The sequence below is a fragment of the Nomascus leucogenys genome, chromosome 5 (assembly GCF_006542625.1).
Source record: "Nomascus leucogenys isolate Asia chromosome 5, Asia_NLE_v1, whole genome shotgun sequence".
Lineage (NCBI taxonomy): Eukaryota > Metazoa > Chordata > Mammalia > Primates > Hylobatidae > Nomascus > Nomascus leucogenys.
In genome coordinates this window covers 12,693,123-12,709,633 of record NC_044385.1, presented here as the reverse complement: position 1 = coordinate 12,709,633, position 16,511 = coordinate 12,693,123, and the positions used below count along the sequence as shown (strand labels likewise).

Genomic DNA, 16,511 nt, shown 5'->3' with positions numbered 1-16,511 from the left:
GTGGCGCTTGCCTGTAATCCCAGCTACTCGGGAGGCTGAGGCAGGAGAGTCGCCTGAACTCAGGAGGCGGAGGTTGCGATGAGCTGAGATCGCGCCATTGCACTCCAGCCTGGGAAACAAGCGAAACTCCGTCTCAAAAAAAAAAAAAAAAAAAAAAGAGTAAAAGTATGTGGTCTTTCTAGAGGGGGTTGCTTAGTGCATGATGAAATTCCCTGCCTCAGATTAGAACTAGGGACATGCTTTCCTGTTGCTGGTTCAAACTTCTGCAAAAGTAGCGTGAAACATACTGCTTTTCATTTATTTCCTTTTGCTGTGTTTCAGTGGTCGTTTTTCAATGAGCTAGACAAGTTACCAAGTCTACGGGCTTTGTCCTGCCTAAGAAACCCCCTGACCAAAGAGAACAAAGAAGCAGAGACGGCGCGTCTGCTCATTATTGCCAGCATTGGCCAGTTGGAGACGCTGAACAAATGTGAGGTGAGCACTGGCGTCATGACTAGCTATTTTTTAGACTAGAAAATAAATGATTTTAGGCCAGGTGCCGTGGCTCACACCTGTAATCCCAGCATTTCGGGAGCCTGGGGCAGGCTGATCGCTGGAGTCCAGGAGTTCGAGACCAGCCTGGGCAATCTGGTGAAACCCCATGTCTACAAAAAATACAGAAATTAGCTGCGTGGTGGTGCACGCCTGTAAGTGCTTGTAGTCCCAGCTACTCAGGAGGCTGAAGTGGGAGAATCACCTGAGCCTGGGAGGCCAAGGCTGCAGTGGGCCATGAACATGCCACTGCACTCCAGCCTGGGCAATGGAGTGAGACCCTGTCTTAATTTAAAAAAAAAAAACAAAACAAAAAGGAAGTAAAAAAATTATTTTTGAATATTGTAAAGGGGGTGAGATGTAGCTTTCCTCGGAATGGTAAAAGATGAGCCTTGTGCAGTTTCATAATAGTGGTTCTTTTCCAGCTCCTCAGGAGAGAGTACTCCACTTAGATCAGTGCACTATCGTTTGAGGCATACCAGGCACCTTCTCCATGTTTTCAGGGTATGTAGACAGAAAGAACACAGACCGCAGAGCTGCTTTCTCCTCTCCTTCTCAGCCACTCTTCCCCATAAAAGTGGGAAGTCCATGCCTTGTCCTTGCTGGCACTTTTGTGCATTCACTGGGAGTCAGTCAGCTCCACCAGAGCAGGCGCCTCCAGGCAGACCCGGGGAGGCGACCCAGGGTACCTGGTGTAGTCCTGAAGCTGGCCTATGTGCAAGTACTCGCATGAATTAAAAGTGTAGGCCAGGCACGGTGGCTCACACCTGTAATCCCAGCACTTTGGGAGGCCGAGGTTAGCAGATCATGAGGTCAGGAGATCGAGATCATCCTGGCTAACACGGTGAAACCCCGTCTCTACTAAAAATACAGAAAAATTAGCAGGCATGGTGGCGTGCACCTGTAATCCCAGCTACTCCAGAGGCTGAGGCAGAAGAATCACTTGAATCTGGGAGGTGGAGGCTGCAGTGAGCTGAGATCATGCCACTGCACTCTAGCCTGGGCGACAGAGCGAGACTCCATCTCAAATTAAAAAAAAAAAAGAGTGTAAAACTGAAATTCTTTTTTCTAATAAACCCCTGAGTTCTGTCAATGTTAAAAAGAAGGGTGAAAACTGTATCTTGTCCCTCTCAATTTCATATCTTCTGCATGTGCTATGGAGGAAGGACAAGGTGCAAAACACAAAGGACTTGTTAGAAAAAAAGCTTTCTAATAGGCTTGTTTTTATGTCACATCAACATAGATTCTCCCCGAGGAGAGGCGGAGAGCTGAGCTTGACTACCGAAAAGCATTTGGAAATGAGTGGAAACAGGCTGGTGGACATAAGGATCCGGACAAAAACAGACTCAGCGAAGAATTCCTCATAGCCCATCCCAGATACCAGCTCCTCTGCCTGAGTACGTGCGTATACACTGGTGGCCTTCAGGTGGTGGGTTTCCAGCTGCAACAAAGTTTTTTCTTGGGTATCAAAAAAGGTTCTCAGTGTTGCTTTTGCCCTTTTTCCTTTCCTGGGCTTTTTGTATTCATCTAAATGGACTATAGGCACTTTCCTGGAGTGAGGGCAGCAGGGCAAGAGCAGTATCTTTCAGCAGGAGGAATCTGGGAGACTGTTTATGTTCTTGAAGTGGAGAGGTATGGGGAAGGGAAAGCAATTCTTTTATTTTTAAGAGATGGAGTTGGCCTGGCACGGTGGCTCATGCCTGTAATCCCAGCACTTTGGGAGGCCGAGGCGGGCAGATCACGAGGTCGGGAGATCGAGACCATCCTGGCTAACACGGTGAAACCCCGTCCCTACTCAAAATACAAAAAAAAAAAATGAGCCAGGCGTGGTGGCGGTCGCCTGTAGTCCCAGCTACTCAGGAGGCTGAGGCAGGAGAATGGCGTGAACCCGGGAGGCGGAGCTTGCAGTGAGCCTAGATCACACCACTGTACTCCAGCCTGGGCAACAGAGCGAGACTCCGTCTCAAAAAAAAAAAAAAGAGTCTTGCTCTGTTGCCCAGGCCCAGGCTGGAGTGATCTCGGCTCACTGCAACCTCTGCCTCCCGGGTTCAAGTTATTCTTTTGCCTTAGTCTCCTGAGTAGCTGGGATTAGAGGCGCCCGCCACCACGCCCGGCTAATTTTTGTATTTTTAGTAGAGACAGGGTTTCACCATATTGGCCAGGCTGGTCTTGAACTCCTGACCTCAAGTGATCCGCCCGCCTCGGCCTCTCAAAGTGCTGAGATTATAGGTGTGAGCCACCGTGTGTGGCGGGAAAGCACTTCTTTTTCTTCTTCTTCTTCTTTTTTTTTTTTTTTTGAGACAGAGTCTTGCTCTGTCACCCAGGCTGGAGTGCAGTGGCACAATCTCAGCTCATTGCAACCTCCACCTCCTGGGTTCAAGTGATTCTCCTGCCTCAGCTTCCAGAGTAGCTGGGACTACAGGTGCGCACCACCATGCCTGGCTAATTTTTGTATATTTATTTTTTGAGATGGAGTTTCGTTCTGTTGCCCAGGCTGGAGTGCAGTGGTGCAATCTCGGCTCACTGCAACCTCCGCCTCCCGGGTTCAAGCAATTATCCTGCCTCAGCCTCCTGAGAAGCTGGGATTACAGGCATGCGCCACTATGCCTGGCTAATTTCTTTTGTATTTTTAGTAGAGACGGGGTTTCATTATACTAGCCAGGCTGGCTTTGAACTCCTGACTTTGTGATCTGCCTGCCTCAGCCTCCCAAAGTGTTGGGATTACAGGCGTGAGCCACTGCGCCTGGCCGGGAAATCACTTCTTTTTTTTTTTTTTTTTTTTTTTTTTTTTTTTTTTTTTTTTTGTGAGACGGAATCTCGCTCTGTCGCCCAGGCTGGAGTGCAGTGGCGCGATCTCTGCTCACTGCAAGCTCCGCCTCCCGGGTTCACGCCATTCTCTTACCTCAGCCTCCCACGTAGCTGGGACTACAGGCACCCACCACCATGCCTGGCTAATTTTTTGTATTTTTAGTAGGGACGAGGTTTCACCGTGTTAGCCAGGATGGTCTCGATCTCCTGACCTCTTGATCTGCCCCGCCTCGGCCTCCCAAAGTGCTGGGATTACAGGTGAGAGCCACCGCGCCCAGCTGGCGTCCATATTTTTTAAAGCCCCCCAGGTAATTCTAGTGAATAGGAAAGTTCGCATGAGCCTGCAGTAAGCTCTCGTCCCGAGGGCTCACTACCAAGGCTGGCACTTGGCATGTACGGTGGTTCCTTAAATCCTCCAGCCTGGTTCTTCAGGCTTTGAAGCTAAGAATTCATAAGTCTTTGTCCTCGATGTACTTTCCATTTTGTTTTGACTACAGTATTATTCCACATTTCGCTTTTATGTTATTTCCTTTTTTATATTTCTTAATGCAAGAAGCTCACTGCATAAATGCTTTAGGCATTGAACAGTATCTTTAAGGAAGAAAAGCAGCCTAGAGGAATCACTTTCAAATGACTCCGTTAGCCGGCCCAATTTCCTGGCCACGCTAGGTAAATTCTAAATCACTCCGGGGTTGGCAAGGGAAGATTCTGAAGCAGCCGGGCAGGTATTGTTGAGTACTTCACTGCTAAGTATGCTAGAAGACAAAAGCACAGATACATGGGGGGATTTAGAGAAATGTTGTCACTGTTTGGCCTAGAGCAGGAAAAAAGTACTGCCTTCCTCCTCTCCTATGGAGGCTGTGGTCCAGGCCGAGGAACTGGTTTGCAGTGTGGTACTGAGCGCCCAGCCTGGCTCTGCACCGTCTGGTTGAAACCTGGGGAAGTGTCCTGTGGATTGTGTCTCAGGTGGCACCAGGTTTCTTTCAGCGCAGAAAGAACTGTTACCAAAGGTGACACTCGGGGAAAACATTTGAAGTATTTGAAGGCAGTCTTCTCCTGCTAGTTTGAGTCAGGACACCTAAGGAACAATGATGTAATACACGTGTAAACACGTTGTTTTTCATTTGTTGTCTTTTGTTGAGTTTCACTGGTCATTAACAATGAGCTAGATAAGCTACAGAGTCTGCAGCTCTGGGCAGATAGAAGATTCTGCCCTTGGAAGTGGTCGTTGTCCATCACTCCTAAAAATCACGCTGAATAAAGGCAGTTCCATGTGTCCTGGGAAAGGCGCAGGCTCTCTGGACACTTACCTATCCTTTGTTTGTTTTGTTTTTTTACTTATAGTGGCCTTTGGTTTATCATTCATCTCTTTTACTTTCTTAAACAGAATATGGTGCACCTGAAGATTGGGAACTCAAAACACAGCAACCATTTATGCTCAAAAACCAGCTACTAAGTAAGAATCTCAGATTCAAATAGTTTATTTGTATTTGAGTCCTTAGGTGCTGAAACAGTTAGTGTGTTTCTCTTAAGTGTGTATCTCTTAAGTACCTAAGTAAATGCCTTGCGTTTTAAATGAATTCTTTTTGTTTGTTTGTTTTTGTTTTTGTTTTTTGAGACAAAGTCTCCCTCTGTCCCCCAGGCTGGAGTGCTCAGCTCACTGCAACCTCCGCCTCCCAGGTTCTAAGCGATTCTCCTGCCTCAGCCTCTGGAGTAGCTGGGACTACAGGCATGCACAACCACGCCCGGCTAATTTTTTTTAATTGAGACGGAGTTTTGCTCTTGTTGCCCAGACTGGAGTGCAGTGGCACGATCTCGGCTTACCGCAACCTCCGCCTCCCGGGTTCAAGCGATTCTCGTGCTTCATCCTCCCGAGTAGCTGGGATTACAGGCATGCGCCACCACGCCCAGTTAATTTTGTATTTTTAGTAGAGATGGTGTTTCACCATGTTGGCCAGGCTGGTCTCAAACTCCTGACCTCAGGAGATCCACCCACCCCGGCCTCCCAAAACGCCAGGATTAGAGGCATGAGCCACCGTGCCCAGTCAAAGAAATGAATTCTTTACAACATATCTAAATTCTTGTACATTTTTGTAACTCCTGTGTTTTAAACTCATTTAATAGTGTTATAAATGTGGGAGGTATTGGAGTTGTGAACCAAATTGTGATTTGTGAATTTATGACTTGAAAACCTAGCCAAGCTGTCAGGAAAGAAGTACTAAGTGGGGAAAAGGGAAAGTGTTGTCCAGCTGTTTTTTGTTGTTGTTAGCAATCCATGGAAGGATTAATAGAATTTTAAACATTGGTTAGACCTGCCAATTTGCACTGAATAGCTCTATCATTTGGCCATCTGTTGATGTGTGTGGATAATTTAAATCCATGTAATAGTAGATATCAATTAGTGTTTTTCTTTGTTTCTCTTAAAGCACTGAAGATAAAATACCCTCATCAACTTGATCAGAAAGTCCTAGAGAAACAACTGCCAGGTAAGAAGAATGAGCCTATCTTTTCCTTAAACTCTGAATCATCGGCCTAGATATGAGTCAGCTAAAATCAAAACCTTTAACTCATGTCTCAAAGTGTGGACTTCAGAGCTTATAGGTTTTCATTAGTCTTTCATATTCTAAAATACAATCAATCATGCTAATATCACTCCCCCATGCCCCCAAACGTTCAGGTCGCCCATAACTTTATCAGCTGAAAGCCATTTTGTTGAAATTGGAAGCCCCTGAATATAATCACACACACACACACACACATTTTTTTTGAGACAGGGCCTCACTCTGTCACCCAGGTTGGAATGCAGTGGCACCATCTCAGCTCACCCAGCCTCTGCTTCCTGGGCTCAAGCAATTCTCCAGCGTCAGCCTCCATGTAGCTGAGACTACAGGTGCGAGCCACCAACACCCGGCTAATTTTTGTATTTTTTGTAGAGATGGGTTTTTGCCATGTTGCCCAGGCTGGTCTCGAATTCCTGAGCTCAAAGCCATCTGCCTGCCTCAGCCTCCCAGTGTTGGGATTATAGGCATGAGCCACTGCAGTTGGCCTAAATTGTATTTTTAACCAAAAACCTGAGAGCTTGAATGGCATAGCCTTTTGGAAGCATTCCCCAAGCCTGCTGCTGTTTCCAGGGAGACTGTGACACTGGGTTTGGGGTCTGCGTCTCATCCCTTCATAAGAGACGAGCTATGTCCTGGTGAACTGAATTCTTATGGGAGGTTTGTGACTGCTTACATTCTACTTCTGCTCCTGACTGATCAGGAGTCCCTGCAAAAACAATTCGCAGATGCTCTTTTAATGAACACTCTGAAATGGTTTTCTTTGAGAAAGCTACCTTAGAACTTAAAAAAATTGTGCTACTGGAACTGAATTACTTTTATTTGGAAAATAAATACGCTTGTGTCAATAAATTAGATCAACATAACTTACCTTAAACTTTCACTCAAAAGAAAAATGAAATTATAGTCTATTTTTGAGTATGCCATGATACTGTGAATTCTCAAGATTAAACTTGATTCATAGCTAAATACTAAAATATAAATAATTTAGAGCAGTGAGGATTTAAATAAATGAAATACACATCAGCTTAATGACTCTAGTACATTGGGTTTCTTTGTTTGCCCGTCAGTGCAGTAAATTCACATTGATTTTTAAATTAGTTTCTATCAGATAAAGCAAGCTTATCATGGTATTGCTTATAGAAGGCCTTAGCTGTGTTCAAAGAAGTACCTTTGTGATTGATAACCATCCATTTAGTGTTAATTTACCACAACATCTCCATTTTTATTTATTCACAATCCAGTTTCTACTCCTGTAATATGGAATTTGGCTACTGCTATGTAATGGATTAGAATTAGTGATTTCCCCCTTCATTATTCTGTTGGAGACAGACTAGTCAGAGGGCCAGGACTGTTTTATTTTTTTATGTTTTTTCAGATGGGGTCTGGCTGTCACTCAGGCTGGAGTGCAGTGGTGCCATCTTGGCTCACTGCAGGCTCCATCACCTTGATCCCGGGCTCAAGTGATCCTCCCACCTCAGCCTCCTGAGTAGCTGGGACTATAGGCACGAACCACCACACCCTGCTAATTTTTTTGATTTTTAGTAGAGATGAAGCCTTGCTATGTCGCTAAGGCTGGCCTCAAACTCCTGAGCTCAAGCAGTTCTCCTGTCATCACCTCCCAAAGTGCTGGGATTATAGGTGTGAGCCACCATGCCTGGAGGGCCAGGACTTTCTGTGAATGTTTTTGGCCTTCGATGTCTTTGCATGTTTCCTTTTGCCTTTGCAGATACATCAAATCAATTCACGGGAATGTTACCACTATAGAGTATTTGCTCAAGAATATTGTCATTCGACCTGTTTCGTTAAGCTTTCCTTCTCAGTCTTTCTCTGGAAGGCACTGAGGTAGACCTGCCAAGGCCTGCCATCTGGGCATATGCCTGAATGCAGCCCTTGGCTGGGGGTGACAGTGCCGCCTTACCCTTCTCTACTTCCACACTGTACACCTGACTGGTATCCCAGGTCTTCTGAGATTTAGCCATTTTGGGAACACCCACTGCATTCATGCTGTTTTTATTAATCTTTGGGTAGAGCTAGCAGAGATTTGACTATCCATAGAAATTATATGTAAGAATTACTACTTTAAACTATTCAGAATCTGAGTCCTATATTCTATAAACTCAGCAGTAAGCCAGCAGATTACAAGGGTTCCTTTTTTTCCGCTTTTTTATTTGCTTTTCTGTTTCTCAAATGTACACTCACTCACTCACACAAAGGTTCTTAATACTAATTCTTATGCCACATGCTGTGAATATTTAACCACTAACATAGGTAAATGTCTTCTAAAAAGAAAGGTAATAGCCAGGCATGGTGGCTCACACCTGTAATCCTAGCACTTTGGGAGGCCGAGGTGGGCAAATTGCTTGAGCCCAGGAGTTCGAGACCAGCCTGAGCAACATGGTGAAACCCCGTCTCTACAAAAATAAATACAAAAATTAGCTGGGTGTGGTGGTGCATGCCTGTAGTCCAGCTACTTGGGCGGCTGAGGTGGGAGGATCACTTGAGCTCAGGAAGTTGAGGCTGCAGTGAGCTGTGATTGAGCCACTGCAATCCGGCCTGGGAGACAGAGTGAGACCCTGTCTAAAATTTAAAAAAAAAAAAAATACTGCAATATCATTTTTTTAATCCATTAGATTAGCAAAATTAAAATAATACTGGCTGGCATGAAAAAGCAGTATACCCTTTTTTAAAGTCATGTGGGAATTAGTATAAAAAGTTAAAAATACACATATGCTCTGACCAAGCGTTGTATCTTACAGCATTTGTAATGGTAAAGATAATAAGAATCTAAGTACTTGCAAGTGGGGGAATGGTGAATAAGCTCTGGTGGAACCACACAGCACACAAGGCACTGTCGGCCGGGCGCAGTGGCTCACACCTGTAATCCCAGCACTTTGGGAGGCCAAGGCGGGCGGATCACGAGGTCGGGAGATCGAGACCATCCTGGCTAACACAGTGAAACCCCGTCTCTACTAAAAATGCAAAAAATTAGCCGGGCGTGGTGGTGGGCACCTGTAGTCCCAGCTACTCAGGAGGCTGAGGCAGGAGAATGGCTTGAACCTGGGAGGCGGAGCTTGCAGTGAGCGGAGATCGTGCCACTGCACTCCAGCCTGGGCGACAGAGCGAGACTCCGTCTCAAAAAAAAAAAAACAAAAACAAAACAAGGCACTGTCATGTGTCACTGAGGAGAGTGAAGCAGGTCTAGAGCTGCGCTGTCCAGTGTGGCTGCAATAACCACATGTGGCTATTTAAATTCATTAAAATAAAATAAATTTAGTTCTTCAGTCATACTCGCCACTTTCCAGGTGCTCAGTACCACATGTGGCTGCCATATTGGGCAGTGTATGTCTAGAGGACATGGCATGGAACTGGCATGAAAAGCTATACCATCAAGTCATAAAGAAATACAAATGTAGTATGTCAATATATTATAAAACCTATACATCCTTTTTTTTTTTTTTTGAGACAGAGTCTCATTCTGTCACCCAGGCTAGAGTGCAGTGGCATGATCTCGGCTCACTGCAAACTCTGCCTTCCGGGTTCAAGCAACTCTCCCTGCCTCAGCTTCCCAAGTAGCTGGGATAACAGGCACCCACCACCATGCCTGGCTAATTTTTGTATTTTTAGTAGAGACGGGGTTTCTCCACGTTGGCCAGGCTGACCTCAGATGATCCGCCTGCCTCAGCCTCCCAAAGTGTTGTTGGGATTACAGGCGTAAGCCACTGCCCCTGTCTTAAAACCTATACATCCTTACATGAACACAGAAAAAAAAAAGGCCTAGAGGTATACCTCTCAAATTTTTAACATTGGTCATAGGCAGGTAAAAAGAAATAATTAGCTATTTCCATATTTTCTGAATGTTAAGACAGTCATGTTACTATATTAAAAATGGTAATGCTATTTATTACATACAAATTGCTACTTTCTTCTATAGAACCGGTATGAGTAGGCAGGTTTTTTTTTTTTGAGACAGACAGGGTCTCACTTTGTTACCCAGGCTGGATGGAGTACAGTGGCGCGATCATGGCTCACTGTAGCCTCGGCCTCCTGGGCTCAAGTGATCCTCCCAAGCAGCTCGGACTAGAGGCATGCGTCGCTATGCTTGGTTAATTTTTTATTTTTTGTAGAATGGGGTATCCTCATGTTGCCCAGGCTGGTCTCGAATTCCTGGGCTCTGATCCCTCTGCCTCCCAAAGTAAGTGCTGGGGTTACAGGTGTGAGCAGGCCAGGCAGATTTCTTATTAGAACTGTTTTATGACCAAACTTTTTGTTTCTGGCATGTGTTAGGATTATGTCACTCCCCACTGGTGTGCAGCAGGTAACCCCTTCTCTCACCAGCCTTCAAACAATGAAAGCCAGTCCGTCTCCATCTTTTGAAAGGACTAGACTATCACATATTCACACATGAAAGAGCAAATTTTGTTAATTAAAAATATAAATTCTATTAACTATATTCAATACATACAAAAAGGCCAGTTTTTATTCTAAAATAAACATTATCACAAGTTGCATAAAAACACACAGCTTTTACAAAAATGATTTTTGATAGAAAAATATGTTTGAATACACTGTGATATTTGTAGGAACACCACACTCTTGCTGTATCTCCAGCTAAAGCTTCAAGGAAACTCTATTTCTCATAATCAAAATATCCACTATTTACCACAACCCGTCTTTGGAAAGAAGTTCATAGCGTATTCTGAACAAACCAAAGCATTTACTCGGAAGTTACGTTCCCATGCCTGGCAGTCACTTGTGTATGTTTAACACAGTTACACATAATTACAGAATGGCGGCACTGGAAGGGACCTTGTAGATCATTTAGTCGACACCCTCATGTTACAGAGGGGGAACTAAGGCCAGATTGAGAGAAGTCCTCAGGATACCTGAGTCCCATTCCAGTGTTCGTTCAGTAATTCATAAGGAAGTCATCATAAAGGTTTAAAAAGAAAACGTTAATGACTCACTCCCTTTATTCTTCTGTGCTGAGAGTATCATTCTGGTTTATTCAGATAAGAAAGAAATACACTACATGTATTTCTAGTACAGAATACCAGAAATGGTGTGAAACTCACTGTCAAAGGGCACTTAGGTCCGTTGGCTCCGTTTCCCACAGTTCCGCAAATGAACAGGTGGTACAAGACTCAGGCTTTCCCCTAATTACTTACTTGGGTAAAGTGACTTGGGTAAAATGACAGATACAGCCAGGCGCTGTGCTCATGCTTGTAATCCCAGCACTTTGGGAGGCCAAGGCAGGCGGATCACGAGGTCAGGAGTTCGAGACCAGCCTGGCCAACATGGTGAAACCCCATCTCTACTAAAAATACAAAAGTTAGCTGGGTGTGGTGATGGGCACCAGCCACTCAGGAGGCTGAGGCAGGAGAATTGTTTGAACCCAGGAAGTGGAGGTTGCAGTGAGCTGAGATTACACCATTGCGCTCCAGCCTGGGCGACAGAGCAAGACTTAAGTAAGTCTCAAAAAAAAAAAAAAAAAAAGAGGACAGATACAGCTATCATTGCAATGATACTGTGGTCTCATCACATGAGCTAGTTTTACAGGTAACTGTCATTTGAGAGAACGAATGGACTTTTCTTGTCTTTTGATAGGCTCCATGACCATTCAAAAGGTGAAGGGATTGCTGTCACGTCTTCTCAAAGTTCCTGTGTCAGACCTTCTGTTGTCCTATGAAAGTCCCAAAGTAAGTTGCCCAGCAAAATAGAAAGTCAAGCTTAGTCCTCATATTATGACATTAAACTGTCTCTAGATAGCAACAGTTTGATTCTAAATGGAGACCATAGGTCTGTTTGATTTTAAGGGTAAGCTACTGCCTGGGGATGGGGTGGGGGAAGAGTATGTGTAACATGCTTTATCGGATCTGTCTTAATCACATCCTTCCCCACCTTCATTCTAATTTTAGAAGCCGGGCAGAGAAATCGAGCTGGAAAATGACCTAAAGTCATTACAGTTTTATTCTGTGGAAAATGGAGATTGTCTATTAGTGCGATGGTGACAACCAACTAATAAAATTTAGAGACTACACTGCTTATCGTGTCTGGGGTTCACCGGAAATAAATAATTCACTGGAACAATTCTACTATCAAAACAAAGGGGGTTTACAACTTGCCCTAAGTATAACAAGGGATGTATTTTAACAACGGATGTATTTTTTGTTGGGAAGTAACCATTTCTAGGCTTATACATAATAGCAATAATAAAGGCTTTGAACCTACTAACGATTTTCTGATCTTACTTCATATTTATTTTTACAGTTCATCACTGCATTTCATGATAAGATTTAAATATTAAATAGAAACTAACTAGCCTAAGAAAATCTGAACACAGTTAATGTCTGTCATAAGACTAGTTTTAATGGAATTCTCTATTGAAACTACTATTTTAAAGGGTTACTAAAATGATTTGGTTGGTCATTTTGGGAAATGTCCCTTAAACTTGGGGAGACACATCGTCTACTATGTATAACAATATGCTATTATCTGTCTTCTCAGTTGCACTATTTCTAAGAGTACTTAAATTAATCACATGCTTTTCCCTACAATTACACCTAAGCTGAGTATATCTTCTTCTGTAGAAGATAACCAGCTTTGATTGAAATGTACTCATATTAGGTAAACATTAGGCAATGATAGGAGGAAAGCAAAACTAATTCTTTCAAAATGTCAACAATTTAGAAATATCCTTCCCGATGGCACTAAAACCCTGAGAGGTATTTGCTTTTATTCATACTCACAAAACTTTAGCATTTAAAAACTATGAGTACTAAACTGTGACCTTCAGGATTTATGTTAGATGGCAGAAAGAAAACTTGGTTATTAGTCTACCATATAAATGAACTTCTTTAAAACCAAGGTTCAGAACTGAGAATCATCTTGGTTCCTCTTCAAGTTCAAGTTGCCCACTTCAGAGATCCACAAAATCTGACATTATTTCCAGAAGCCCCAAACTTTGGTATAAGTGACCACTGCTCAAATATGTGATCACATGATCACACAGCATTCCTGTGAGTTCTTTTTGTCCGATAATTATCCTAATTAAGCTCTACAGAGCTATCCTGCAATCCAGGTTGAAATTCAAACTCTCAGTTACTACTACAGATTTCTGAACTAGGCCAAGTTTTAACCAAAAACCATAGGTAATGGTGAATTACTAATTAGCCACAATGCATCAGGATTTAGAAATATTTTTTCTTTTATAAAATAACTTGGTATTTTTCTGATAATCTTCCAATAGATAAATAAAAACTTTTCTTATGCTACAGTACAAGTTGATTTTTAAGGAAATTTGTGCAAACATTAAGAAACACCGCATTGGTTCTGGGTGAAAGTGCCGGTCTGGAACTCTCTTGAAAGACCATACAGTCTACTGCTAAACCTTGGGACTCCTCAGACTTGCACTCAGATTATCGTTTGCCTGCCCTGATTTTAGACGCTAATTCAAGTCCCTGTTATCTTGCCTGACATCGACAAGGATCACCGCACCGTTCCTTCAGTTTCCACAGTTCCGTCAGTTCCCATGGAGAATACTGAGGAGAAGACAGCATTCCTGTCTCACAGGTCTTCTCACACAGCCACAGGCTGTCCTGTTGAGAAACAACCAAAGCCGATCTGAGAGTGGTGAAACTGTTTTAAGAGCATCAGAAAGTATGCACGTAGACAGCTTTTATGTATTCTAATGATGCTGAAATTATTTCAAGGATAACTCCATGTGTGGACCAACTGGTGAGGTGTGGGGGTGGCACCTCCTGATTTGGGAAAGCACCAGGTCCCACAGTCCTGTGGCTGTGGAATACAGAAACAAGGCGGTGTGTGGATGAAGTCAGTCAACAAATGCTATTCTGTAATGAACGATTTTAGAAACCACAGGGGAGTTTCATGTTTGCTAGGAAAGGTGTGTCTGTGGCAGTATTAGTAACGCTGTTATTCTGATGGAATGCTTACAATATTGTGGGACTCTACCCAAGTGCTTTGTAAATATCTCACTTAAATCTCACAGTAATGCTGTGAGGTAGGAACTATTTCCGTCTTACAACTGAGGAACAAACTAAGAGTTAAATAACTTGTTCAAGGTCACACGGCTGGTAAATGAAGAGGAGGGATTAAAGACTCCCAAACTCAAGTTCTTAACCACTAGACTATTTCCTAGCTACATGAATTGGCTTCTATTTCCAGCAATGTAGCAAAACACAAGAGAGAAACTCATTCAATGTTCTGACAACACAAAAATGTTGGATAAAATTAAAAACCTTTATAAAGCATGGCTGAACTCCATGAACAAAGAAGAAACAGGGTAGGAGAAAGTGCTGAGTCAGCATGTGCCTTGAAGGCAGCTGCTGATCCTTGGGTTTGGAAGGCCAAGCCCAGGAACAGGAGACTAATGGGAGACTGACACAGAGCTAGGATCTCTGAGGGGCCACAGCCTCGGGGGGATATAAGAAAACAAACTCGGCTTGTCTGTCTCAGTCTTGCCCCTCAGTGGGATGGAAAGGGGTCTCTCTCCCCTGAGCGCCTACCCACAGCTTGCACTTAGGTAGGTCTGGGGCTGGTAGTCACTCTGTGTAAGCCCAACAGTTCCAAGACAAAAGTCTGAAGTATTCATAGATGGTAGTATTCCTAGGTGCATGGCAGAAAAAAATGTAAATCCTCTCTGTAGGAATGCATTTTAAATATAGGACTCAGTTTCCAAAGACATCACATGGTCACCAAAAAAAGACTCAACACATCAGAAAATAAGCCCCATGAACAACAGTCTGTAGAAACAACAAACTGCAAATCAGACCCAGCAAAGACTACAGATCCCAGAATTACCAGATACAAAAAAGAATTCTATTCAAAGATGACACAAAGTACAGCAAAGGAATCGGACTATCAAAGTGGACCATGTAGATGTGGGTTGATTTCTTGTCCTGGACTGAGAGCTGCTCTGGGGCCCCAGCTCTATGCAGGGCTTCTAACTGACAGACACTGCATGTGCCTTCTGTCCCCTGCACCTTCGATGGCCAAAGTGGAAGCTGCAAGAATCCAGAACAGAAATCTCCGAAGCTAAAGCCAGCTTTGTGCTTGGTTTCTTCCCGGGGCTCTAGTTTCCATTTTGGTCTCTGCAGATTCATTTTTCTTTTCTGGTTCAGCAATAGTGTGTTTTAAATGATGTCTTATATTTCATGCAGTTATCTTATTTGTATCGGTCAGAAAGGTTGAAGGATCCTTAGACTGCCACACTCAATCAGTGGATTCTGTCGTTGTTTTTTTTTTTTTTGAGACGGAGTCTCACTCTGTCGCCCAGGCTGGAGTGCAGTCGTGCGATCTTGGCTCACTGCAAGCTCCGCCCCTGGGTTCATGCCATTCTCCTGCCTCAGCCGCCTGAGTAGCTGGGACTACAGGCGCCCGCCACTACGCCCGGCTAATTTTTTTTGTATTTTTAGTAGAGATGGGGTTTCACTGTGTTAGACAGGATGGTCTTGATCTCCTGACCTCATGATCTGCCCGCCTCGGCCTCCCAAAGTGCTGGGGTTACAGGTGTGAGCCACCATGCCCAGCTTTCTGTTGTTAAGTTTTAAAGCTGCAAATAATTTCTGATCAAATCTATGGAAACTGAATTTTTTGTAGGCAGGGGAACATTCATTTATAACCTTTTGCTTTAAACTCAGAAAAATACTGTATGAGAAATAACCTAGGTGGATTATTGTGAATTAAAGCAACAGCATAACTATGATGGTAGAAGATCCTCATTCTTTCTGCCCATGGTGTGATATACACTACAGGTTGAGCATTCCAAATCTGAAAATTTGAAATCCAAAATGCTCCAAAATCCAAAACTGTTTTCTTTTTTTTTTGAGACAGGGTCTCTCTCACTCTGTTGCCCAGGTGGGAGTGCAGTGGTGCATTCACAGCTCACTGCACCCTCGACCTCCCAGGCTCAAGCTGATCCTCCTACCTTAGCCTCCTGAGTAGCTGGGACCACAGGCAGGCGCTGCCATGCCCAGCTAATTTTTCTGTAGTTTTTGTAGAGACGGGGTTTTCACCATGTTGCCCAGGCTGGTCTTGAACTCCTGGGCTCAAGTGATAACACCCACCTTGGCCTCCCAAAGTGTTGGGATTACAGGCATGTGCCACTATGCCCAGCCCAAAACTTTTTGAGAGCCAACATGACACTCAAAGGAAATGCTCACTGAAGCAATTCAGATTTTCAGATTTGAAATGTGGAACTTGTAAGTATAATGCAATTATTCTAAAATCCAAAAAAATCTGAAATCCTAAATACTTCTGGTCCCAGGCATTTTGGATAAGGGACACTCAACCTGTATATAGAAATCCACCTCCTCAACTCTTAAGAACCCTGAGGCCATCCCCAAAGACTTACCTGGTATCTTTTAGGTCCTATGGCTGCCATCCAGATGCCCATGCTTACATCTTCACCCTATACATGGCCCATAAAGTTTAAATTTAAAAATTTTAATGCTATTTTATTTGTAAAGACAAAACTGTGGCCACTCCCATCATAAACCACCTTTCTACTTTTTTGCTCTGTTATTATTCTAATATGAAATAGCAAAAATGGGTTCACAAAGTCAAAGCTAGTGGTCTTTAATATGAAGCACC

General features: G+C 43.6%; 2 protein-coding genes across 5 annotated transcripts in view; one reads left to right on the top strand and one right to left on the bottom strand.

The window, feature by feature from the left end:
- TBCE (tubulin folding cofactor E) overlaps window positions 1–12,128 on the top strand; it is a 77,289-nt gene extending 65,161 nt beyond the window's left edge. For 2 of the 3 annotated variants that reach the window (XM_003267282.4, XM_003267283.4), the window contains 6 exons: window positions 322–474; window positions 1,775–1,928; window positions 4,727–4,795; window positions 5,766–5,825; window positions 11,505–11,596; window positions 11,816–12,127. In XM_003267282.4, the coding sequence (XP_003267330.1) occupies window positions 322–474; window positions 1,775–1,928; window positions 4,727–4,795; window positions 5,766–5,825; window positions 11,505–11,596; window positions 11,816–11,908 (621 nt within the window). In that variant the 3' untranslated portion in view covers window positions 11,909–12,127. Of the gene's footprint in view, window positions 1–321; window positions 475–1,774; window positions 1,929–4,726; window positions 4,796–5,765; window positions 5,826–11,504; window positions 11,597–11,815 lie in introns of all 3 variants that reach the window. The other variant, XM_003267281.4, reaches the window with a different exon arrangement.
- B3GALNT2 (beta-1,3-N-acetylgalactosaminyltransferase 2) overlaps window positions 10,374–16,511 on the bottom strand; it is a 60,498-nt gene continuing 54,360 nt past the window's right edge. For both annotated transcript variants that reach the window (XM_003267284.3, XM_030812647.1), the window contains 2 exons: window positions 16,273–16,329; window positions 10,374–13,495 (listed from right to left, as the gene is read on the bottom strand). In XM_003267284.3, coding sequence (XP_003267332.2) covers window positions 13,361–13,495; window positions 16,273–16,329 — 192 coding nt within the window. In that variant the 3' untranslated portion in view covers window positions 10,374–13,360. The remainder of the gene's footprint in view (window positions 13,496–16,272; window positions 16,330–16,511) is intronic.